Genomic DNA, 25,151 nt, shown 5'->3' on the forward strand with positions numbered 1-25,151 from the left:
GAAGGTATCATCTTACATTTTCAACTCTGCCTCCCTGCATTACCAGGCACTGCCCTCTATCCTCGGTTTTTTTCCTTTTGCAAGCGAGGAGACGGTATATTTTTCATGTGCTGTGCTTAATATTTATTTATTATTTTTGGGTATCAATTGACTGGACGCATAGGAAGGCTAGCCTCGATTGCCAGATAGATACGGGCAGCTATTTCCTCTGCTTACATAGGATGTAGTAAAATTTTACCAATTTCCTTGAAAGCATCTTCCACCAGAGGTGTGGCTTCTTCATGAGTGGAGTCCAGGATGTTTTTGCTTGAGATTTGTAGGGCAGCTACATGGCCCACACTACACACATTTACAGAGTAATGTAGCAGCAGAAAATGACTTTGCTTTTGGGTCTGTGGTGCTAGGAGCAGGCTCTTCTATCCCACCGTAGGCTCAAGGAACTGCTTTGATATGTCCTACAGATTCAGGATTCATGTGCTTTTAGCACTGGAACAGAAGATTAGGTTATTACCTTGACAATTTTCTTTCCAGTAGAAAAGCACATGAATCCTAAAACCTTGCCCTTTCAGAGGCTTGTCTAATGGCACTCAAGCAAGGCAAAGCATTACGAAGCTACGGCTTCCGAGAGACAGGAGTGTCTGTACAGGTTTACTCTGAACAAAGTCAGAGCTGAATAAGTGTTAATACTGGTGGCACGCAGGTAAATGTTTGTTTTCATTCTGTCTTGTTGATGCTATGTTTCATTTGTTAATGAGTTGTTTTTTCTTGAAGAGCAGATCAGAAGTATGCAATTGGGGAGTTTCCTCATGCCCCTCCTTGTTTTTACTCCTCTTTCAGGGGGGTTATCTCTGCTTTTTGATACAAACTGAGGAGAAAGGGCAGTGCTCGGTGATGCAGGGAGGTGGAGTTGAAAATGTGTGATAATACCTTCTGCATCCCTCGCAGGTGAAGATGCACTACCCACAGATTCAGGACTCATGTACCTTTCTACCGGAAAGAAGATTATCGAAGTAAGAACCTAATCTTCTCTTAGTAGTACCTCACCTTTTACTCCTATATTTTGAATGTCTTCTAATAAGTCCTAACATCCTGTTTGCTTTATTGACCGCCGACACACATTGGGTGGATGGTTTTAGTGTATTGTCTATGATGACACCTAGATCTTTTTCTTGGGTTCTGACCCCTAAGGTGGCCCCTTGCATCTGATAATTGCGATGTGGATTATTCTTCCCAAGGACACTTTGATTTGTCCAGTTTAAATTTCATCTGCCTTTTGAATGTCCAGTCTTCTAATATCCTAAGGTCTTTCTGCAATTTTTCACAGTTCACATGTGTTATAACAGCTGTAGCATCATCTACAATTTAATCACCTCACTTATTGTTCCAGCTTCCAGATCATTTATAAATGTGTTAAATAGCACTGGCCCCTTTGGCACTCTACTATTCATCCTCCTCCATTGAGAAAAATGGCCATTCAAATCTACCCTCTGTTTTCTGTCCAGTAACCTTTTCCTAATCCACAACAGAGCATTGCCTCTTTAATTTTCCCAGGAGTCTCTCATGTGGAACTTTGTTGAAAGCTTTCTGAAAATCTAGATACACTACGTCAACTGGCTCACCTTTATCCACATGTTTATTCATACCTGTAAAGAAATGAAGCAAGTTGGTGAGGTGAGACTTAGGCTGACTCTGACCTATTAAAAGCCGTGTTTGTTTACATGTACTGTAATTTTATTCATTATAATAGTTTCCACTGTCTTGCCCAGAACTGAAGTCAGACAGACCAGTCTGTAATTTGCCAGGTCATCCCTGGAACCCTTTTTAAAAATCAGCGTCACATTGGCCACCCTCTAATCTTCAGATACTAAGGACGATTTTAATGATAGATTACATATCTCTAATAGCTGAGCAGTAATTCATATTTGAGTTCTTATACATATAAGGATAAGTCCCACCCACTCTACTCAGAATCTACCTGTGTTTGCACCTATCTGTAAAATACGCATTATATAAGATATGCATCATTTTACAGAATAGCGCTTAAGTGGATTTGAGAATTTATGCACGTGTTCTATTCTTCTAAACATTTATGTGTGTAATCATATACAGTATGTTAGTGCCTGCTTCACAGAAATGCCTCCTTTATGCACAAAGAGAAAAAACTATAACAAAATAAAATATAAACTATAAGCTAAATAACATGGATATTAGTAACTAAAACAAGCATCTAGGCCTTTTGTTATCAGTGTTTAGAGAGAATTGTTCTGACCCTATGTTTTAGTCACAATGGAAATAATTTTACAAGAGGGTGCCTAGGTTAATAGGGCAGGAAGATGCCTATGTGCAGGGATGGATCACAAGCACATAAGGGTTCATAGACAACTCTGCAAAAGACAAAGGCGTGCGCCGAGGCGCGCCGAAGAAAATTACAGTTTTTAGGGGCTCCGACAGGGGGGTTTGTTGGGGAGCCCCCCCAGTTTACTTAATAGAGATCGCGCCGGCGTTATGGGGGGTTTGGGGGGTTGTAACCGTCCACATTTTACTGAAAACTTAACTTTTTCCCTAAAAACAGGGCAAAAGTGAAGTTTTCAGTAAAATGTGGGGGTTATAACCCCCCAAACCCCCCACAATGCGGCGCGATCTCTATTAAGTAAAGTGGGGGGGTTCCCCCCCACGCCCCCCCGTCGGAGCCCTAAAAACAGTAATTTTCTGCGGCGCGCACCTCCACACTGCGCTCAATTGTCTGCGCGCGCCTTTGTCCCGGCGCGCTTTTGACCTGACACCGCACATAAGGCTCCCCCTTCCCCTTCCTGGCCACAACTGCCAAGTACATAGTTCTACTATCCATCACACAAGGAACACAATATATGAGCCACTTAAAAGCATACGATCCATTTAACAATAACAGTATCAACAACAACTGACAAAATGACAATGACAAATGACATGCAAAGAGGGAAAAAAAACAAGGTAATCTCACACAACACAAATATAGGTAAAAGCACAGTGAGATTGACCAAATGGATGAACCAGGAATTCCAAAAGAATGTTCAGCAATGGTGCACTGTATATTCAGGATGAGAAATTGTAGTGAGGCAATTGGACTCAAAACAGGCCGTGTTTTGATATCAATAACTTTCATCAAGAGTCCTAATTGGGGAAAAAAGCATCTCTGTGGTAATAACTGCTGAGATAATAATTTATTTGGTAGACTACCTTAAAATCTTGCAAATACAGTAGTCTCTCTGTTAACTGGAACTCAATTAACCAGAACTCTCAAGAAACCAGAAAAAAATCTCAGAAATACTGTAATACTTTAAATAAAAAAATAAAATCAGTTTCTGGTAGAAATTTAAGTATAAACTTGGCAAGGCCACACCTAAGTACGCCCACACTTTTCCTACCACATGTCCAGTAGTTTGTCTGGAACAGTTTATGGTATAGCATAGTATTGAGGTATAGTATTAGTTAGGCCTATTTTTAATAGTGACTCTTAAGCAACCAGAAAATACATTTATCCAGCATATGTCAATAACCATAGGTGCCGGTTAAGTGAGAGTCTACTGTATATACTGTAAAACATTCCAGCTAAGACTTCTGATGAAGGCATTAATGCCGAAACATGGCCTGTGTTGAGTCCGGTTGTCTCACTACAGTTTGTCATCCTGAACATATGTGTACTGTACACCACTGCTGAATAAGTGCCATTCATGTTGAAGTCCTGGTTCTCATGTTTGGTCAATCCTACTGTGCTTGTTCAGTGACAAACGATGCAAGCAGAAGTAGGTTGCATAGAAAACGAAACATAGATGAAAAAAATATATATTTTGCTTTAATCAAGTTAATTTTAATGTTATAGGGTGTTGATACAATCATTAATTAATGGTAATCATCAGAGTTTCTGCAGAATTTATAAATAGACATAACATTCCAGAAAAATCACAACAAGCAGACTGTACAAGTAAGATGCTACGCAAAACCCATTTGTGATAATGAAAAGGTCTAGAGTTGTCCAGAGAAACCCAGACACATGGCTCCACCCCTAGCCATGCCCTATTCCAACTCCAGCCCTGCCCCATTCCACCTCTAGCCTGCCCTGTTCCACCTCTGGCCCCACCCCCGCAAAGCCTCGTCTTTGTTTTTTTACCTCCGGGCCGCATCTGGAGGGTCTCCGAGCATGCGCAGATTCGTGTAATGTCATCCACGCATTCTCAGAGGCCCTCCAGACATGGATGGGAGGTTGGGGCTTTCCAAAACCTGGACAAATTACCGGGTTTTGGAAAGTCCATCCAGGCACCCAGACAGTCCTCTAAAAGGAGGGCATGTCTGGATTTTCCTAGATGTCTGGTAACCTTAAGAAGGCCCTCCCCCCCAACCTTTGGGCCTAGGCCCAGTAGGCCCATTTGGGGCTATGTCCCTGCCTATGTGTCTTAATAAAATTCTGCAGAATTTATGCCTAGCTTGAAGGCACGGACTTTATGCTGCTTCAGGGCAGGAGCAGAAATGTTTTTTAGGATTACCCTCAACATAAGAACATAAGGAGAAGTTGCCTCCGCTGAGGCAGACCAGAGGTCTGTCTCGCCCAGCGGTCCGCTCCCGCGGCGGCCCATCAGGTTTATTGCCTGAGCAGTGGTCCCTGACTATTTCTATAACTACCTCTTGCTCCTATCCCTATAACCTACCTCTACTCCTATCTGTACCCCTTAATCCCTTTGTCCTCTAGGAACCTATCCAAACCTTCTTTGAAGCCTTGCCTATCACAGCCTCCGGAAGCGTGTTCCATGTATCCACCACCCTCTGGGTAAAAAAGAACTTCCTGGCGTTTGTTCTAAACCTGTCCCATTTCAGTTTCTCTGAGTGCCCCCTTGTACTTGTGGTTCCCCATAATTTGAAAAATCTGTCCCTGTCTACTTTTTCTATGCCCTTCAGGATCTTGAAGGTTTCTATCGTGTCTCCTCTAAGTCTCCGCTTCTCCAGGGAGAACAGCCCCAACTTTTTCAGTCTGTCAGTATATGAGAGGTTTTCCATACCCTTTACTAGCTTAGTTGCTCTTCTCTGGACTCCCTCAAGTACTGCCATGTCCTTCTTGAGATGCGGCGACCAGTACTGGACACAGTACTCCAGATGCGGGCGCACCATTGCACGATACAGTGGCAGGATGACTTCCTTCGTCCTGGTTGTGATACCCTTCTTAATGATACCCAACATTTTGTTTGCTTTCCTTGAGGCTGCGGCGCACTGCGCCGACGCCTTCAGTGTTGTGTCCACCATCACTCCCAGGTATCGTTCGATGCAAAGTTTGATGCACCAGAGAATACTTTAAAATGAATCCTCGGTTCGATTGACAACCAGTGTAGACTTTTTAATACAGGGGTAATATGAGATGTTCTCATTACCCCACTAACAGAAACCGCAAGTTGCAATAGTCTAGCCTACTCAAGAACAGCAATTGTACCACCGTTCTAAAATCATATGTTGTTAGGAGAGGTTTCAATCTATATAGTAGATGAAGTTGAGCATAACCCTTTTGAACCAAGTTCAAAACTTGTTGCCCCATATTCAACGACATATTTAGGCAAACTCCCAAGACATTAATTTCCTTCTTCGGCTATTATGGGTGAATTGATACAGGTAATCTCGTCATCCAGCCATCTCACTATCTCTCTTTACGATCATTTATTCACATTCAGCTTCAGACCATGTTGGGTCATTCATTTACATATTTTTGTCATACAGTGGTTCAATCGCATCTCAACCTCTCTCTATTGACCTTCAATTGGAAAAAAGAAGAGGAAATCATATGCATAGATCTGGTATTGGACCCCTAAGGTTAGGATGACATGTAAATGTTAAATAACACTGCAGACAAGGCAGATCCCTGGAGGACTCCTCTGCTAATCATTTTTTGGGTTTTTTTTGTCCATGATCTTCCGTTCCCCTTTCACACAAAAGGACCTGCCCAGCAAGTAAGATGAAAACTAATCAAATACAGCCCCCTTCATGCCTAACTTTTTCAATTTAGAAAGCAGCACCTCATGATTAACTGTATCAAAGGCCCCAGGTACATCAAGTGAGACCATACAATAGGAACAGCGCCTATCCATACCTTCCCTCAAAGTATCCACTACTTAAAGTAATAACAATTCTATACTATGAGCCTTGCAAAACCCATATTGAAACGGATCCAGGCAGCCAGCAACCTGTACATACTCTTCCAGTTGTTTTAACACCAATTTTTCAAGAACTTTTCCAACAAAAGGAACAACCGATATAGGCCTACTTTTAAAATACTTATAACTTGTATGTGTTTTTCATTGTTATTATTAATAACTTACATCCTATCCATTTAGAGGGTGCATCTATTATGCAAAACAAATATAAAATTATTTTAAACAGACTACCAGTTAATAGACACCCTGCGGTGATGTTTTTTCCCAGCTGCCTCAGCTGCAAGGCATATTGCGTTGAAGAAGAGAGGTCTAAAGGGCATGACCTCTGTGGGAAAACGTAAGAGAGTCAAAGCAGAAATTTTAGAGAACCTCCTTGGAGAAGGTGGGAGAAGTTTCTTACCTTCTAATCTGGATTCCTGTTACTCCTTGCAGACAGAAGCAACAGATCGCAGTGCTGCATCAGAAAATCAGAGAGAATGACTTGCGGACTCAGCAAGCCATCCTGGGTCATTTTGTGAACTGTGGAGATTCGCACAGGAATCACTTAAGGGTAAGAAGGTCCTTTCTACTACATGCAATGTGCTGGTTAAATTAGAAGCAGCAATAAGCAAGTCAACAAGAAAAAAAGGCTAAGCTGCACTATATGGAACAAAGTGTCAAAATGTGTTGCTCATAATTATAAGTCATGGGGGTAATTTTCTACAGGTTGTCTAAAGTAAGGTACCAAGATGATGCACGCTAACTAGCGTAAGTTGATATCTGCGCACCACCATTTAGGCACAACCTAAGATTACCAGGTGTTGCATCTGGAAAAAGAGGACACCTGCCCCCCAACCCCAGCCCCACGCAAACTTCGTCTGTTCAGCCTGAGTTTGGAGCGCATCTGCACATGCGTAGATACGACTCGATGGTGTCGCACGCATGTGCGCATGCGTGGGATGTCCCCGCGCCGCATCCACGCATGGGCAGATGCGCTCCAGACTCGGGCCCCGATCTCAACAGTTCGTCAAAACCCCGACAAAGTGCCAGATTTTGAAAAGCTGTCCAGACACACAGACAGTCCTCTAAAAAGAGGACGTGTCCTGGTAAATCCGGATGTCTGGTAAGCGTAGGCACCGCCACTTATACCATGTGAGTGGCTGGTGTAATTGTCCACAACTAAATGCCACACTTACACGTGTAACTGTCTGTATTCTATATCATTAGCATGTAAATGCTGGGCACGCCTCTGACCTTTCCATGTCCCTCCCATGTCTACACCTCCTTGCAGTTAAGCACTATAGAATCTGGGGAGGGCTTCAATGGCTGGGAGGGTGTAGATGGGCTGCAGTAAGTCTTAACAGAGATTTCGGCAGTTGGAACCCAAACACAGTACCGGGTAAAGCTTTGGATTCTTGCCCAGAAATAGCTAAGAAGAAAATTAAAAAATTTAAATTGAATCAGGTAGGGCAGACTAGATGGACCATTCGGGTCTTTATCTGCCGTCATCTACTATGTTACTGTGAGCTAAGGTTATAGAATACTGATTAAGGTTATAGACTGCCGACATGTAACTGCAAATTAGTGCCAATTAACTAAAATCACCAATAATTAGTTGTTAATGCCAGTTTGCAGTTGATTTGTCAAACTGCAAGTATAACTATGGGTATTCTATAACTTGTGTGCACAGTTTTGCTTGCTAAGCATAAACTTGTGCATACAAAATTATAGATTGAGTGGGCCTGTGTCTTCTGTATGTTTGTAAAGATGGCAACACAAGTTTGTTACTTGTCTGTCGCCACTCTTGAATTCAATACTGTATGCCTAGCTTGTATTGTATATATATTTATTTATTCATTCAATTTTTCTATACCATTCTCCCAGGGGAGCTCAGAATGAATTTATTCAGGGACTCGAGCATTTTTCCTTGTCTGTTCCGGCAGGCTCACAATCTATCTAATATTCCTGGGGCAAAGAGGGGGGCAGCTTGGGTTTGAACCTACAACCCCAGGGTGCTGAGGCTGTAACTTTAACCATGGCACCACACTCTCTCATGGATGGGATTGATATCCCCAGGAGAGAGCAAATGAAGGAGCAAGAAGATGCGGGTGAGAGATGGGGAAGCAAGGGAGGACCTGCTGCAGGTGAAATGCTCGCAGAGAGAATGGGGATAGCTGAATGAGAGTGAGAAGGTGTTGAAGTCTTCTGAAGAAATTCGAAAGTCATGGAATAGGAGGTAATATGCTTTTAATAAAGCAATCAATCAATAAAGCAAGCAGAGTTTTATGTACAGAAATGGCACATTTGAAAACTGTTTCTCACAATAAACTTAACTAAACCAACTCAAACCCCCAAAACTTCTATAACATAATTTTGTAGTTCAGATATAATAAACAATTCAATCATATAACAATCCAAAAATATGTGAAAAAGTATGCTCAGAAAATCATACCATGTCCTGTGCTGTGACAACAGATAGGCAATCAATTTTCTATCATTGCTCACAGTCATTTGGTTCAAAATTATAGTCCATAGATACTGATTTATTACAAATAATAATGATGATATTACTAATCTTCAAAATCTGATTTATTCCTTTCTTCTCCAGAAGATGCTATACATTCTTAACTGGAAGCATTCCCCATCTGACATAATATACAGGGAAAGTTTCCAATTAAAACTGGACATCATCTTGCATACAATTTTCCCCTTTGAACATCTGAACATAAGTCCCTACAGACCTCTCACACAGACACTCTTTGTTTGAAAGTTGCTCCCATCACGTGCAAAGGGATATCAACTCGGCAAAGAGAGGTCTAAAAAAATCAATCAGCAGTTCAACACGATTAATAAAATCTCATTTTCATTCTGGTTTTTGTTTAGGCCTGTGGAAAAGCACATTTTTAAAAAACTGTACACATGATCCAACAGTCATATTGCTATATGGTAGGCATTACTAATTTCAGAACAACAAGAAAATTGACCCTGGTCCCTCCACAGAAAATAATATCGAAGAAACAAAGAAATCATGGAAAGTCGATGTCCAAGATGAAGGCTTTATTAAAACAAATAAATAATCCATATAAAAATGTCTTTTTATCCTTCTTCTAATTATACATTAAGACATACATTACTTTATATGTTATCCTTAGGACCCCTGAAGAAGACTATATTGTCAAAACACGGACCGTATTGGGTCCATATGTTTCCTAGAAGTTCAGGCCCTAGACATTTTTATATGGATTATTTATTTGTTGTAATAAAGCCTTCATCTTGGGTATCGACTTTCCACGATTTCTTTGTTTCTTAGGCATTATTAATTTAACACACAAAACCTATGCACTTTGTTTACATACACATAAATTGATCATTTAACCCTACTTTCTGTTTTCTACCTTTTAACCAGTTCTTAATCCATAATAGGACATAATATCACCATACTGGCTAAAAGTTATTCAAAGTGGCGTATGATAGCATAAAACGGTGTCTCACAAACTTTGAAAAGCTGCGGCACACTAAACTGGTGGCTGTGGCTCGAGGACACTGGAAGTCCATAGACATCGACGTGATGATGTCACGCAGATGCGTGACATCATGTCAACATCCGCAAATGCATGAAGGCCCTGAGCTGCCAGTGGGGGGTGCTGGAAGGGAAGAGGCGCCGGGAAGGAGGAGAGGTGCTGGCGTCGGCTGACTGTCTCTCGCTGTGAGAGGCATGTCTTGTAGGCAGGCAGGCAGCACCTCTCCTCCTTCTCGGCATCTTGCGGCACAGCTGGAATCTTGGGCGGCATGTGGTTTGTGATACACTGTCTTAAAAGCACAATGTGACACACATACCAGCTAACAAAAAAACTCCAAACATAGCCATTATTCTTACTCTCAAAACATAGTCACTTATACATGACTCGACCTGGCAAGAAAACACAGTGAAACTACCTAATGCTAGTTTCCTTCTCTGCAGCCTTCAGATAGTCACCAAGGGTAGAACCAGTGTCTTCAGCAAAACAACTTAGAAAATTGACCTCAATAAGAGCAAGGAATGAAAAGGAGAGCTGAGATTCTGGATTTCCATCCCAACCTTTAGTTTTAACACTTCAGGGCTATATCCTTCACCTAAGATCCTTTAAACATTTATAGATAGATACAGACCATCGGCATGTTATAGTTTTTTATTGTTCCATGTGTAGCCCCAGCCCCAAATACTGTATATGTAAAACCCTATACTTTTTGGTGAAATTTAGTCTTACCTTTTAATTTCCTTTTCTTGATTCCTGCCACACTAGTACAGACCAATGGGTTCTGCTCCAGGAGTTGAAGGTAGGAAACCAGATGCTTTCCAGTGATATAAAGGGGAAAGGGAACAGGAGCTGAGAAGGGGAGCAGGAAGCGGTTGTTGATTCACTGCTCTGAGAGGAGGCAGGTGGCGTCGGTGCTGAGCACCGAAGGAAGTAGTCAGGAGGACAGCAGGCTCGGGGTAGCGGCGAGAGTTCGCTCCGCCCCCCCCACGCGTCACAGGCAGCGCCGGACTCCCCCTTAAAGGGGAGGAGCCAGCGCGGCACACGCGGTGCCGAAGAGAGAGCTGAGAAGGGGAGCAGGAAGCGGTTGTTGATTCACTGCTCTGAGAGGAGGCAGGCGGCGTCGGTGCTGAGCACCGAGGAAGTAGTCAGGAGGACAGCAGGCTCGGGGTAGCGGCGAGAGTTCGCTCCGCCCCCCCCACGCGTCACAGGCAGCGCCGGACTCCCCCTTAAAGGGGAGGAGCCAGCGCGGCACACGCGGTGCCGAAGAGAGAGCTGAGAAGGGGAGCAGGAAGCAGTTGTTGATTCACTGCTCTGAGAGGAGGCAGGCGGCGTCGGTGCTGAGCACCGAAGGAAGTAGTCAGGAGGACAGCAGGCTCGGGGTAGTGGCGAGAGTTCGCTCCGCCCCCCCCACGCGTCACAGGCAGCGCCGGACTCCCCCTTAAAGGGGAGGAGCCAGCGGCGCCCAGCCGTTCGGCGCCCGGCGAAGGCGCGCGGCAAAGGCGCTCGCCTTAGCGAGAGCGCCTTTGCGAAGGGCCTCAAGAAGGGCCAAGTTACTACACCCAGGAGCACCAGGGAAAGACTGAAGGGTACAGAAGAAGCAGGCGCAGAAAGAAAGAACACACACAAGCAACAGTAAGGTAAGGTAGAACACAGCACACACAAGAAGTAGGCAGTAAGGCAAGAAGCAGGTGCAGAAAGAAGCAGGCTCACAAGGAACACGTAGTCTTAAGTGTTATATTAAAGTAGGAACAACTATGGAAGCAGAGGGAAACCAGAAGATGAGCTTTCCAGTGTTCTGCACCGACTGTCATATGTATGACTACCTCCCCTCGGGGAGACAGTCGTATGTATGCGGTCGGTGTCAGGAGCTGGAAAGCTTGAAGAAGGAAGTCAAGCGACTAGAGGACAGGATACAGGAGCTAGAAGGACTTTACACCACGGAGGACCCAATCAGGACAACTGAAGACTTCATGAGCGAGAGGCACATCAAGGAGGAAGTCAGGGAACTCGAAAAATTCATTGAGGAGGCATACAGAAAGAGGGTGGAAGAGAACGAACTTCAGATGAAAGAAGAAGTTACAGCAACATCGAAGGGAGAGCAAGAAACAGAAGACCACAAAGAAGACACCGATGGAGGAAAAACGCAAGAAGGCAAGAAATTGACCAGTCGATGCCCAGAGGAAGAAAGAGAGAAACATACCGAGGACATCGACCTGAGACCGAAGCGAACATTGAAGAAGGGAAGGTCAGCGATCCTAGTGGGGGACTCGATCCTGAGGCAGGTGGACAGCCACATAGCAGGAGGGAGAGAGGACCGACTGGTGACCTGCCTCCCGGGAGCGAGAGCCAAGGACATCGTGGACAAAATTGGAAAGATCCTGGAAGGAGCGGAGACGGAAGAGACTACAGTAATGATCCACATCGGAACAAACGATGTCAGCAGGAGGGACTATAGAAGAAACACACTGATAGAACAGTTCAAGATTCTGGGAATGAAGCTGAAGATGAGGACCCAGAAGATAGCGTTCTCAGAGATCTTACCGGTGCCAAGGGCAGATGTGAAAAGACAAGAGGAACTACAATCAATAAATGCATGGATGAGGAGATGGTGTGAGGAAGAAGGATTCCACTTCGTGAGGAACTGGACGACGTTCTGGGGCAAGAGCAAGCTCTACAGGAGAGATGGACTGCACCTGAGTGCAGCGGGAACTAGACTTCTAGCAAACAACATCAAGAGAGGAATAGAACAGGCTTTAAACTAACAAGAAGGGGAAAGCCGACAGTCGACCAAGCGTCGATGATTCGGAAAAAGGTATCTTGTGAAGATACTAAGGAGATAAAAGGCTGGGATGGAACAAGGGACAAATTACAGGAGTCGACTAACAAAGGAGAGGAGATTAGAAAGATCATAACCAAAGAGAAGAATCTAATGACCAAAGAGAAGAATCTAATGACCAAAGCACAGGGAAGGGAATTGAAGGCAACAAAATTCCAGGAGCTAAATTGCATATATACTAATGCAAGGAGCCTAAGAAACAAAATGGGAGAATTAGAAGCCATGGCCATTGCAGAGAACATAGACATCATTGGAATCTCCGAAACATGGTGGAATGAGGAAAGCAGATGGGATACAGCACTGCCGGGGTACAAACTCTATCGCCAAGACAGATTAGGACAGAAAGGCGGAGGAATAGCACTATACATAAAAGAAAACATACAATCGACAAGAATGGACATAGCAGAGACGGTCAACAAGCTAGAATCGCTATGGGTTAAAATACCAGGAAGGAAAGGGCCTGAAATAAAGATAGGTCTATACTATCGTCCACCCGGACAAACCGGAGAAATCGATGAAGAAATGGAAGCCGAGATGAAGCGAGAATGCAAAAGCGGTAACACAGTTATTATGGGAGACTTCAACTACCCTGGGATAGACTGGAGTTTTGGAAGCTCAAGATGCGCCAGGGAGGCAGACTTTCTAGAGGCTGTACAAGATTGCTTCATGGAGCAGCTTGTTAGAGAACCGACGAGAGGAAATGCCACTCTCGATCTAATCCTAAATGGGCTAAGGGGACCTGCAAAGGAAGTGGAAGTAGTGGGACCGTTGGGAAACAGCGATCATAATATGATCAAGTTCAAGGTGGAAATAGGAATACTGAAAGGAAAGAGAACCATAGCGACAACTTTTAACTTCAAGAAGGGAAACTACGAAGCAATGAGAGGAATGGTAAAGAAGAAACTTAGGAACACTTCCAAAAAATGGCATACGGTAGAACATGCCTGGTCCTTTTTCAAGAATACAGTGAGCGAGGCGCAAAATCTGTATATCCCCAAATTCAGAAAAGGGTGCAACAAGAGTCGAACAAAAGACCCGGCGTGGATAACTAAAATAGTGAAGGAAGCGATAGGCAATAAGAAAAACTCATTCAGAAAATGGAAAAAGGACAAATCTGAGGGAAACTGGAAAGATCACAGAAAGTATCAAAAAGAATGTCATCGTGTGGTTCGAAAAGCCAAAAAAGAGTATGAAGAGAGGCTAGCCAGGGAAGCACGAAATTTCAAGCCGTTCTTTAGATATATTAAAGGGAAACAGCCGGCTAGGGAAGAGGTGGGACCACTGGACGACGGAGACCAGAAGGGAGCGGTGAAGGAAGAGAAAGAGGTCGCAGAAAGACTTAACATGTTCTTTTCATCGGTATTTACAAACGAAGACACAACCAACATACCGGAACCTGAACAAATCTTCAAGGGAAATCATGCACAAAAGTTAACATCCATGGAAGTGAGCCTTGATGAGGTGCGCAGGCAGATAGAAAAACTAAAAACTGACAAATCGCCGGGTCCGGATGGAATCCATCCAAGGGTTCTGAAGGAACTAAAGGAGGAAATAGCAGAACTACTGCAGCAAATTTGCAACCTATCTCTGAAAACAGGTGTGATTCCGGAGGATTGGAAGATAGCCAACGTAACGCCCATCTTTAAAAAGGGATCAAGAGGGGACCCGGGAAACTACAGACCGGTGAGTCTGACCTCGGTTCCGGGGAAAATGGCGGAAGCACTGATAAAAGAAAACATCGATAAACATTTTGAAAGAAACGAACTTCTGAAAACCAGCCAACATGGTTTCTGCAGGGGAAGATCGTGCCTGACTAACTTACTGCACTTCTTCGAAGGAATTAACAAACAAATGGACAGAGGAGACCCCATAGACATCATATACCTAGATTTCCAGAAAGCCTTTGACAAGGTGCCTCATGAACGTCTACTCCGGAAACTGAAGAACCATGGGGTGGACGGAGACGTGCATAGATGGATCAGAAACTGGTTAGAAGGTAGGAAACAGAGGGTAGGGGTGAAGGGCCACTACTCAGACTGGAGAAAGGTCACGAGTGGTGTTCCGCAGGGCTCGGTGCTCGGGCCGCTGCTTTTTAACATATTCATAAATGATCTAGAAACAGGGACGAAGTGTGAGATAATAAAATTTGCGGACGACACCAAACTATTTAGTAGAGCTCGGACAAAGGAGGACTGCGAAGAATTGCAAAGAGACTTGGACAAACTAGGGGAATGGGCAGAGAGATGGCAGATGAAATTCAATGTTGGGAAGTGTAAAGTATTGCATGTGGGAAGCAAAAACTCGAGGTATAATTATGTGATGGGAGGGAAGTTTTTGAATGAGAGTGCACAAGAAAGGGACTTGGGGGTGATGGTGGACATGACAATGAAGCCGACAGCACAGTGCGCAGCTGCCGCTAAGAGAGCGAATAGAATGCTAGGTATAATCAAGAAAGGTATTACAACCAGAACGAAAGAAGTTATCCTGCCGCTGTATCGGGCAATGGTGCGTCCACATCTTGAGTACTGCGTCCAGTATTGGTCACCGTACCTTAAAAAGGATATGGCATTGCTCGAGAGAGTTCAGAGGAGAGCAACACGACTGATTAAGGGGATGGAAAACCTTTCATATGCTGAGAGATTGGAAAAACTGGGACTCTTTTCCCTAGAAAAGAGAAGATTAAGAGGGGATATGATAGAGACTTACAAGATCATGAAGGGCATAGAGAGAGTAGAGAGGGACAGATTCTTCAAACTTTCAGAAAATAAAAAAACAAGAGGGCATTCGGAAAAGTTGAAAGGAGGCAAATTCAAAACTAATGCTAGGAAGTTCTTCTTTACACAACGTGTGGTGGACACCTGGAATACAATTCCAGAGAAAGTTATAGGGCAGAGTACAGTACTGGGGTTTAAGAAAGGTTTGGACAAATTCCTGCTGGGAAAGGGGATAGAGGGGTATAGATAGAAATTTACTACACAGGTCCTGGACCTGTTGGGCCGCCGCGTGAGCGGACTGCTGGGCGCGATGGACCTCGGGTCTGACCCAGCGGAGGCATTTCTTATGTTCTTATGTTCTTACTTGTAGAGTTGCGCAGGAACAGAAATCAAACCCGTCCCTGCTGGAATCGTATCTGTCCCTGCAAGTAATCTCTTCCATCCCTGCCCATCACCATAAATTTCAGAAGTAGTTATTTCATTTAATTATGCTACTGAATTAGAGACTCTGGCAGAGACCAATTTTTCAAATGAGCAGACACTTTTTTAATTTGGAAATATTATTTGAGAAGAATATATACTTTGTAAATAGGTCTCTGTCAGAGCCTCTAATGTAAATATAAAATATAAATACTCCAGCAGATGAGGACCCTCAAGCTATTTCAGCTGAAGACTTTCTCTGAAGGTGGCCAAAAATCCCCTTTATCAAGCTTGGTAGGCGGCAGCAACATATGTAAGCCACAAATGTTGGCATCTCAGTGGCTCAAGGATGCTGCCAGCAACTGCTACGCTGGAGTTCTGGCCACCTTTGGAGGAGGTCCTCAGCTGGTGGTGCTTGGGGATCACCAATTACAGTAAGGGTCAGCAAGTATTTCAACACCGGAGAAATAAAAACAGAAATGCTTTTCCTGTTCTGCCGAACATAATACGAAGACATCTGCTATATACATTTCCCAAAGCGAAAATATTTCAATCAATAAATTCCTTTTTTTACTTTTGTTGTCTAGAGATTTATTTTTCCATCAAGTTGGTTCCAGTTTCTCTTTATTCTGCTTTCTTGTTTTCTGTAAATTCTTCTTCAAGCAATTGCTAACTATTGGTTCCTTCTACCATGGTCCATCATTTCTCTCTTCTCTCCCTCCCATTGTACAGCATTCTCACTGACTCCCTTCTATCCTGAATCAATCTCCCTCTTTTTCTCCTCCCTACCAATGCACAGCATTTCTTCTTCTCTCTTCTCCACTCCCATGTGCAATGTCTCCCTCTCTCTCTCACTGTCCTCTATTACTCTTTCTCTCATTCCCTCCCTTGCTGCAAAGGGAGTGGGGAAAGAGAGAGAGGGATTCAGGGTGCATCTCTCCCACCACCTCTACTTACATCCAACATTTCTTCCTCTCTCATCCCCCAGACTATGAGCAAAATCTTTTGCCCCTGCCTAACATTTCTCTACCCCTCTCCAGCACTTGCCACATCTCTCCCTCCATTCCCTCCACCACCATGTTCAATATGCCTCCCTCTTGCATCCCTTTCCATCTTTCCCACTGTTACCTCTCCACCACCACATCCAATATTTCTCCTTCTCATCTCTCTCTTCCCCATGCATCTCTACCTCACTTCTCTCCCATCACCATGCCCAACAATTCTCTCCCTCCCTATGCCCAACAATTCTCTTTCTTCCTTTCCCCATGTTCACTATCTCTCTTTCTCACTCACCTATGCCCAACAATTCTCCCTTTCTATTTCCTCCCCCAATTCAGCATCTCTTTCCCTCCCTCCCTCCCTCCTTCCAGCCTATGTCCCAAGTTCATGTCTCCTCCCTCCTTCCCTTCTGTGTCCCAATGTGATCCCTCCCTTCCTCCTTTGTCCCATGTTCATGCCCCCTTTCTCCCTTCCTTGTCCCAACGTGCTCCCTCCCTTCTGTGTTTCAAGTTCCTGCCCCCTTCCCGAAGGTGTGTACCAGAACTGTCCAAGTAGGCCTCCTCTTGCCTTTCAGCTTTGAGGTCAGAGGGAAGGTTTCTGGGTCAGCTGCGGATAGCATAAAAAGAATTGCTTCCCGCGGCTTTATGAAGAAGTAAATATTTGGATGTCTTAGGGTAAGGTAATACACCCACGGCAAAAAGCGTCTCCATCTCCGCGGGATCCTTACAGACCCAGGAAAGAATGCCGTAGAATCCCTCCGGGATTCCCATTGGCCCCATTTCCATGCAGCTCTGTAACTTGTATACCGCTTTTTTGTGGTTACACATTCAAAGTGGTTTATATATTTACAGGTACTTATTATGTACCCAGGTAATAGAGGATTAAATGACTTGCCCAGGGTCATAAGGCATAAGAAGTGGTGCAACCTGGAACTTGTTAAGAGGCCCATGCCAAAGCAAATAAATGTGATCATCTAGAGCTTCGAGAAATGTCCCGCAGGGAATTAATCACAATCCAAACAAATCACTTTGATTAATAGAGGCACAACCAAAGCTGATCTGCAAACTAGCTGTGGCATAGATCCTCAACTCCACTGTCTCCTGGGGAAGGATACTAGACTGGGCTAGCAAGAATCAAGGAAAGGAAACAAATAGGTAAGACTAAATTTCACCTTCTTTTTCATTTTGCTAAACCAGTTCAGACCAGTAGGAGATACCTTAGCTCTATCCCTCAGGGTGGGAAACCAACAATAATAATGCCCCTTCTGAAATGATCCTGTTAAAGGCATTATTTCCCTTAGCATAAACATCCATCTTGTAACAACCAAGTTGCTACTCTGCAGATATTCTCCAAAGAAATAACCCAAACTTCTGTCCACTGAGAAGGTCACATGCACTCTAGGTAAGTGAGCACAGAGGCTCACCAGAACCACTGTCTGGTCCATTACATAAACTGCTTATTTAACAACTTTAATCCAACACACTAGGGAGGACATCTCCCCTTTACAATTCCTGTGAAATAGACAAATGATGATCAGGCTTTCTAAAGTCATTCGTGACCTCTTGATATCTCATCAACACCCTATGCATATCCAGCTTATGAAGTGCCTTAAAGGACTGTTGGCTTGAAGAGTTTTGAAAATGCTGGCATTGAAACCACCTGATTCAGATGAAAGGGAGAGACCACTTTAGGTAAGAAAGACAGAACCATGCGAATGGTAATCGCATCATTCGAAAGTAAGGGTCTCTGCAGGAGAGGACCTGCAGTTTAGAAATGCATTGAATCGTTCAAGTCGCCATCAGAAACACCATTTTCAGAATCAGATTCTTGAAGGAGGTATGCTTTACGGTTCAAAGGTAGGCCCTGACAGGATTCTCAGGACAGATTCATGTTCCACTGTGTCAAGACTGGTCACAAAGGAGGCTGTAGACTTTTAACTCCCCTCCCCCCAAAAAAACCCAAAACAAAAAGAACAGATCACATCCAGCTGTGCTGCCAGGGAAGTTTTACCTCAAAAAATAACCCAATAGGAGAAATGACTAATCATAGGAAAATAGATCTCTCCAAAGTGGAAATTAACAGAGTGTATCGGCAGCAATGACAAGAGAACCACCTAAATAAATACCATTGACTCAACAATGATTCAATAAATAAATAAATAAATAAATATTTAAATGGTGGGGTGGACCCTCAGTTGACACATCTTCACAACGGGGCACCAAATACCCCTCAAAAGAAAGTTGTCACAAAATGAAACCCAAAAGGGTAACCTATGCTACATCCCTGGGTCCTAACCCACCAAGTGAAAGTGCACAAAGGTGCCAATCAATATGTGCCAAAGAAAGTGCAAAAATAATAAGGTAAGTCAAAAATCATTGCTGTCGCTAGACTCAAACAGCGACTGACTCAATAAAACAGTCACTGCCGAAGCAGAGTACTACCCCCAAAGCAGGGAAAAATCAGGATCAAAATGGTGCTTATCTTCGGATATCCAGTAAAGTAAATGACCCAGACACCAAGAGACGCTTAGCCTTAAAGTTCAACAGACTCCGTTTCTAAGGACGATCCTTCTTCCTCAGGAACCAAGAGCGGCTTAACCAAGCAACATCAACCTGCTATGGTAAGAATGTTTGAGAAATGGCGCTGCCGGAGGGGAACACCCATACGCTTTAAAATGCAGACCAAGGGTTACATACCCATGTACCCCATGCACCCATACAAAATCAATAAGAAGAATATGTTTGCAATGAATAACTGGAGTAATGAAAAAAGAAATTTAAAAAAATGTGTATAAAAATGACCAATTAAAGAACACAGTTCCACTCTATGTAATCATTCAGATCATAAGGAGACACTGTTTGAAGTTCAAAAATCCAGAATTGTTCCCTTAAGGCCAAACAAGCAGTTCCAACAACCCAGAGTCACTGAGAACCAGAAAGCAACAAACTCAGCAGTGATACGTTGCTAATCCCAAATTCGATATATGGTGCTGAAATGTAGGCACAGTTCCAAGATGTGCATTCAACTAAGTTGATTTAAATCGGGAGCCTCAACCCTGATGAAAGTAATCTGAAACATGGGCATGTTTAAAGCCATTTAAGCTAAGTACTTTAAGAAAAAGATATACTACAAAATAAAAAACTATATTTATACTAATGAAATAGTAGATTTAAACAAAAGAATTAATCAAGATTTGATCCAATGAAGATTGGGTTCAGTGATTTGTTTCACGTGAACCACAGAGGTAGTGTAACCCTCTGAGGATCTTTACCATCCCCAATCAATTTAAGGTTTGGTAAAAAAAATCTTTTTGTTATAAACAAAGCTGGAAGTTTATGATTGTAGAAGTTATTTATTTATTGAAGTATTGTTGAGTCAATGGTATTTATTTAGGTGGTTCTCTTGTCGTTGCTGCTGCTACACTCTGTTAATTTCCACTTTGGAGAGATCTATTTTCCTAAGGGAAGTTTTACCTACATGACACTGAAAACAGGCCAAGGCTGCCAACTGAACCTTGGGAAGTTTGAGGGCCAATTTCAGGTCAAATCCTCCTTGGGAAAAAAAAAAAGATGGAGGCCAAGTCCACCCACTTAGAGGAGAGATCTTTCCAAGAATACCAAGACTCAAAGACTGTCCAAACCTATTCATACACCAGGGAAGTCAATGATTAGTGCACCGTCAATAAATTTGCCAAAACTGTTGTCAGATAACCCTTATACTTCAAACGCTTCCTCAAAAGGTCCAGACTATGCCAAAAGGGATACAGGTCCTCCATCGTGACCATACCCTTCCACAGAAGATCTGGTCATCTTGGTAATAGTAATGAGCAGTTAAGAACATAATAGCCATACTGGGTTTGACCAATACTCCATCTAACCCAGTATCCTGTTTCCAACAGTGGCCAATCCACTTGGCAGAAACAAAATTAGGAGCAATAGGATTGTTAGTATAGATGGCTTCCCCCAGACTATGGACTTTTCCTCCAGGAACTTGTCTAAAACTTTTTAAAACCCAGCTATGCTAACTGCTATTACAAAATCCTCTGATAATGAGCCGGGACGTCCAAGTGCCAATAATCAAAACCAGTTTCCTGGACTCTAGCGAGAAGTTTCATTCACTGTGTGTGTCCAGAGTTCTATGGGGCGTGTTGGGGTGCGTGTTATGGGTGGGCTTAACTTGGATGTCTGGTAGCGATAATCGAACCTTTCCCTGCTTGTATCACAATGACAGACAGCCAAGCATAGGATAAAGTCTTTCTTGAGAAACTGACTCAGTTGGTACATCTGCTGAATATACACATTCTGATTAAACTAAATCTCAAGTATGCTTACTACTTTATCCAGGGGAGAGCATGGCGCAGTGGTTGAAAGCTACAGCCTCAGCACCCTGAGGTTGTAGGTTCAAACCCACACTGCTCCTTGTGACCCTGGGCAAATCACTTAATCCACCTATTGCCCCAGGTACATTAGATAGATTGTGAGCCCGCAGGGACAGACAGGGAAAAATGCTTGAGTACACCATTCATTCATGTACAGTACCATTCTGAGCTCCCCTGGGAGAACAGTGTAGAAAATTAAATAAATAAAAAGTTAATTTCTGATACAGACATTGAAGGGTTGCTTTGATTCTTTTTGTCTATTTCTAACATACATTTCTTCTTTCCTCCCTTCCATTATCCCTTTCTGTCACAGGAACCACAGTATGAAAGCAAACTTCAGACTCAGCTTTCAGATAGATCGCAGCTACTCCATAGCGAGAAAGAGGAGCTTGAACAAAAACTGTCATCCGTGGAGGTTGAGGTGTCGCAGCTCAAGGATCTACTCAAGCAGAACACAAACAAATCTGGGGAGGAGATACGAAAGCTGGAAGAGAAGGTACGAGCTGCCACTTTGGTAAAGCAGTGCACTGGCACAGCTGAGCCAAACCACATTTGTCAGCGGTGTAGTTTTGCTTTAATTAGAAATAAGAATGTAAGAATTGCCATACTGCTCAGGCCAGAGGTCTGTCTAGCCCAGGATCCTATTTGAAACAGTGACCAATCCACAAGTTCCTAGTAGGATCCCAAAAAGTAGCAAAATTCCTTGCTACTTAGCCCCAGGGATAAGCAGTGATTTTTTTTCCAGCTCTGCCTTAATAATGGTTTGGAATTTAACCAAATCTTTTTTAATATGGTAGATCATGCTCTTCAAAATTGCTTGGGATAAACACAAAGGAATCCTGTGTGGAAAGAGAATAGAATCAAACTTAGCAGTGCGGTATATAAACTGTTATTATTATTAGATGGTAACCAAGAAAAATCTTCAAAGACTTCAGCGGATCCAGAACACTGCAGCTAGGTTGATCTTCGCAAAAAGCAACTTCCATCACGTTTCCCCGCTTCTATCAAACTTCAGTGGCTTCCGATGATTTCTAGGATTCACTTTAAATGTACCTGCCTAATTTTCAAGATCCTACATGGCATTCTTCCTTCCCTAATCCCACTATCCTGGAATTCTTCGAGACCTGACACTACTAGATCCGCCCACAAACTCAAACTATCTTTCCCCTCGTTAAAAGGCATCATGTATACAGGCAAATTAGGGAAATCCCTTTTCTTCAAATTCACTGAGCTTTGGAATAACCTCCCCGCCCCGCTGCGGAACCTAGGCTCATTCCAATTATTCCGAAAGCATCTGAAAATCTGGCTTTTCTCCAAAACGTAAAGCTATCTATTTAAAATGTAAAGCTAGCTATCCTCTTCATAACCTCTAATTTCTTATTATATCCTTCCCTCATTTATTGAATTAACCGTAAACCGTGCCAAGCTCTATCTTTATGGAGATGATGTGGTATACAAACTTAAGGTGTAGTTTAGTTTAGTTTAGTAACCCCAATAACAGGGAAGCAAAGTCAATGTTGGGCAGACTTCTATAGTCTTCACCCTGATAATGGCAAGGACAAATCAAGATCAAGTATGCAAGTGTAGTATCATATCATATATACCTTATGCTACAAGTTTGTCTTATTGGGCAGACTGGATGGATTGTATAGGTCTTTATCTGCTGTCATCTACTATGTTACTGTAGGGCTCATTTTCAAAACCGAAAGACATCAAAAAATGGCATAAAGTGCCAAAACATCCAGGTTGCCATTTTCGAAACTGACTTTCTAGATGTTTTGCTAGGCTTTTTAGGCTTGATTCTCTAACCGTGAGTCCCAAATTTAGGCGGCAGTAGGTGTCCTGCTGCTGTCTGGCAGCCAATGAGGACACACACATTTCGCTCATAGCTGTGTGCTCAAGCTTGCTGAAGTTGACCTTGTTAAAGTTCCGTTTGCCTTCATTGACTTTCGCACAACAAATAAATATAATATTTGAATCCTGTTGCTCGAGCAGTACCCTGATTTATTGATGTATCATGAGCCTCAGAGCTATTTTTTGGCATTGCTGAAACAAAATGATTTCATTTTAGTGCTGTCAGAACATAAGCTGTCTTCTCACAACTCCCTATAGACCAGACGTGTCAAACTCTGGCCCGCGAGCCAAATCTGGCCTGTGGTGTACTAGAATTTGGTCTGCCAGACAAATACAAATTTCCAATAAAGCTGGCTCGCAAGGAGTCCACCAAGCTTTGCTATGCTGTGCGACGCTGTGATCCCACCGCTCTTCACGTTCGACGTTCGGGTCCACCTGCACTCTCCCGACTAGCTTCCTGCACTCTCCCAGCTGGCCCTCCCAGCTACCTGCACTCTTCCTGCTTCCTGGTCCTCCCGGCTGCTGTCGATGTTTGGGTCCGCCTGGTCCTTCCTGCTTCCTGTATCCTGGGTTAGATGGAACCAGCAGCAGCACAGACACGCTGATGCTGATACCGATACCAAAGCTTCTTGTGGATCTGGCACAGGAGCGTCAGATCGAGTAAGAGGGAGATCACTAAAATCGGTGATGGGGGAGATGCAAGAAGGCAGAGAGGTATGTATGGGGTGTGGAGGGTGAGCAAGGAGGGAGAGGGGTGTTGAACTTGAGGAGGGGAGGGAAGAGAGAGATCCAGTGAGGGGACTGAGGATGAGAGGGGGAAACTAGATGCACAGAAGGAGGGAAAAAGATACTGGATATGAGTGGCCTGCACCCTGGTCCTCCCGGCTCCTTAACTGCATATAATATACTGCTTTTCTGTGGCTACAATCAAAAGGGAAGTGGAATGGGGACTTGTATGCCACCTTTTTGTGGCTTTGGCATTCACGAGTGCCTTCCTCTGCCTTCGCCATTGCCGCTCGTGGTCGCCTGCACCCTCCCGGCTATTTTAGGCTTCTGTTTTTAATTTTGGCCCATCACAGAGCTGGTGTGGGATTGGAGAGGTTGTAACCCTATACTTCTACTAAGACTAAGGGGTCCTTTTATTAAGGTACGCATTTAGCGCACGCTAAATTGGTTAGCGTACCTTAATAAAAGGATCTTTAAGTATCTTAATAAAAAAATTTGGCCCGTAACTTCGCCTATGTTTTAGATTTTGGCCCCTGCTATAGACACACACCTTGCCTGTGCTGTAGAGGCATACACTATTTAGAAAAATGTTAAAACCATCTTCATCTTATTACTAAGGGCTACCATTATTTTTATCTCGCCATTTAATTCCCTTCAAGTCCTCAGAATGTATTAGCAATTCCTTTTTTCAGACCCCTCAGCTTAGATTCTCTAAGAAATTCTATTTCTGTTATTTCAGCCCCTCTGTTATGGAACAGTTTAACCTTAAACCCAGAGCTGGGGACATCATTTAGAAAATTTGAGTGGTCTCAACACACGTGTTTATGAACATTTTTAATTCCTAAATGCCCCTTCTAGAGCCAATTACAGCTGGTGGCTGATTCCAGATGGTATAGAAGAAGAGTGGGGCTGAAGCCCACAGGAGAATGAACTTTTTTTTCTTCCCTTGCTACCTTCCATTTGCCAAAATATGTAACTTTCTTTCATGGTTTCATTCCTTTTTTCTCTTTATCTTACCTCTCTTTTTATTAGCTAATATTTAATGATTGTAAACCACTTAGACGAGTCATCAGTGAGCATTATAGGGCCCATTTTCAAAAGAGAAGCACGGCCAAGAAACAGCATAAAGTGGCACTTGGATGTTTTAATCGCTAAAATGTCCAAATCACCATGTTTGAAACCTATTTTCTAGATGATTTTCTATGCCATTTGTCAGTAGTTCATCTAAATTTCAAGGGGGCACATTGAAGGTATGTTTTGGGCGGGCTTATGACCTGGATGTTTTGTAAAATGTTTGATTGTCACTGCAAAATGTCCAGGACACAAGTTGGATGTTTGGAGCTAGATCTGTTTTATTATAATAACGAACAAGTGCCAAGATGGTGTCAAAACTGACCAGATGACTACAGAAGGCATGAGGGCATGGTCCCCTTTAATTACCCCATAGTTACTGCCCTCCTCCCACCCCCTAAAGATGTGAATTAAACAGTACATATATGTCTGTGTGACAGCAACAGATGTTATGGCTAGCACTAAATCAGTGGTCTCAAACTCAAA

The 25,151-nt window shown here is 43.3% G+C and overlaps 1 protein-coding gene across 4 annotated transcripts in view; it reads left to right on the top strand.

Annotated features, from left to right (window-relative positions):
* The window catches only part of CEP85L (centrosomal protein 85 like), a 351,200-nt gene that overhangs the window by 284,977 nt on the left and 41,072 nt on the right, over nucleotides 1–25,151 (top strand). For all 4 annotated transcript variants that reach the window (XM_033935503.1, XM_033935506.1, XM_033935507.1 and 1 more), the window contains 2 exons: nucleotides 6,603–6,720; nucleotides 21,328–21,510. In XM_033935503.1, coding sequence (XP_033791394.1) covers nucleotides 6,603–6,720; nucleotides 21,328–21,510 — 301 coding nt within the window. The remainder of the gene's footprint in view (nucleotides 1–6,602; nucleotides 6,721–21,327; nucleotides 21,511–25,151) is intronic.

This window comes from Geotrypetes seraphini, chromosome 3 (assembly GCF_902459505.1).
Source record: "Geotrypetes seraphini chromosome 3, aGeoSer1.1, whole genome shotgun sequence".
Lineage (NCBI taxonomy): Eukaryota > Metazoa > Chordata > Amphibia > Gymnophiona > Dermophiidae > Geotrypetes > Geotrypetes seraphini.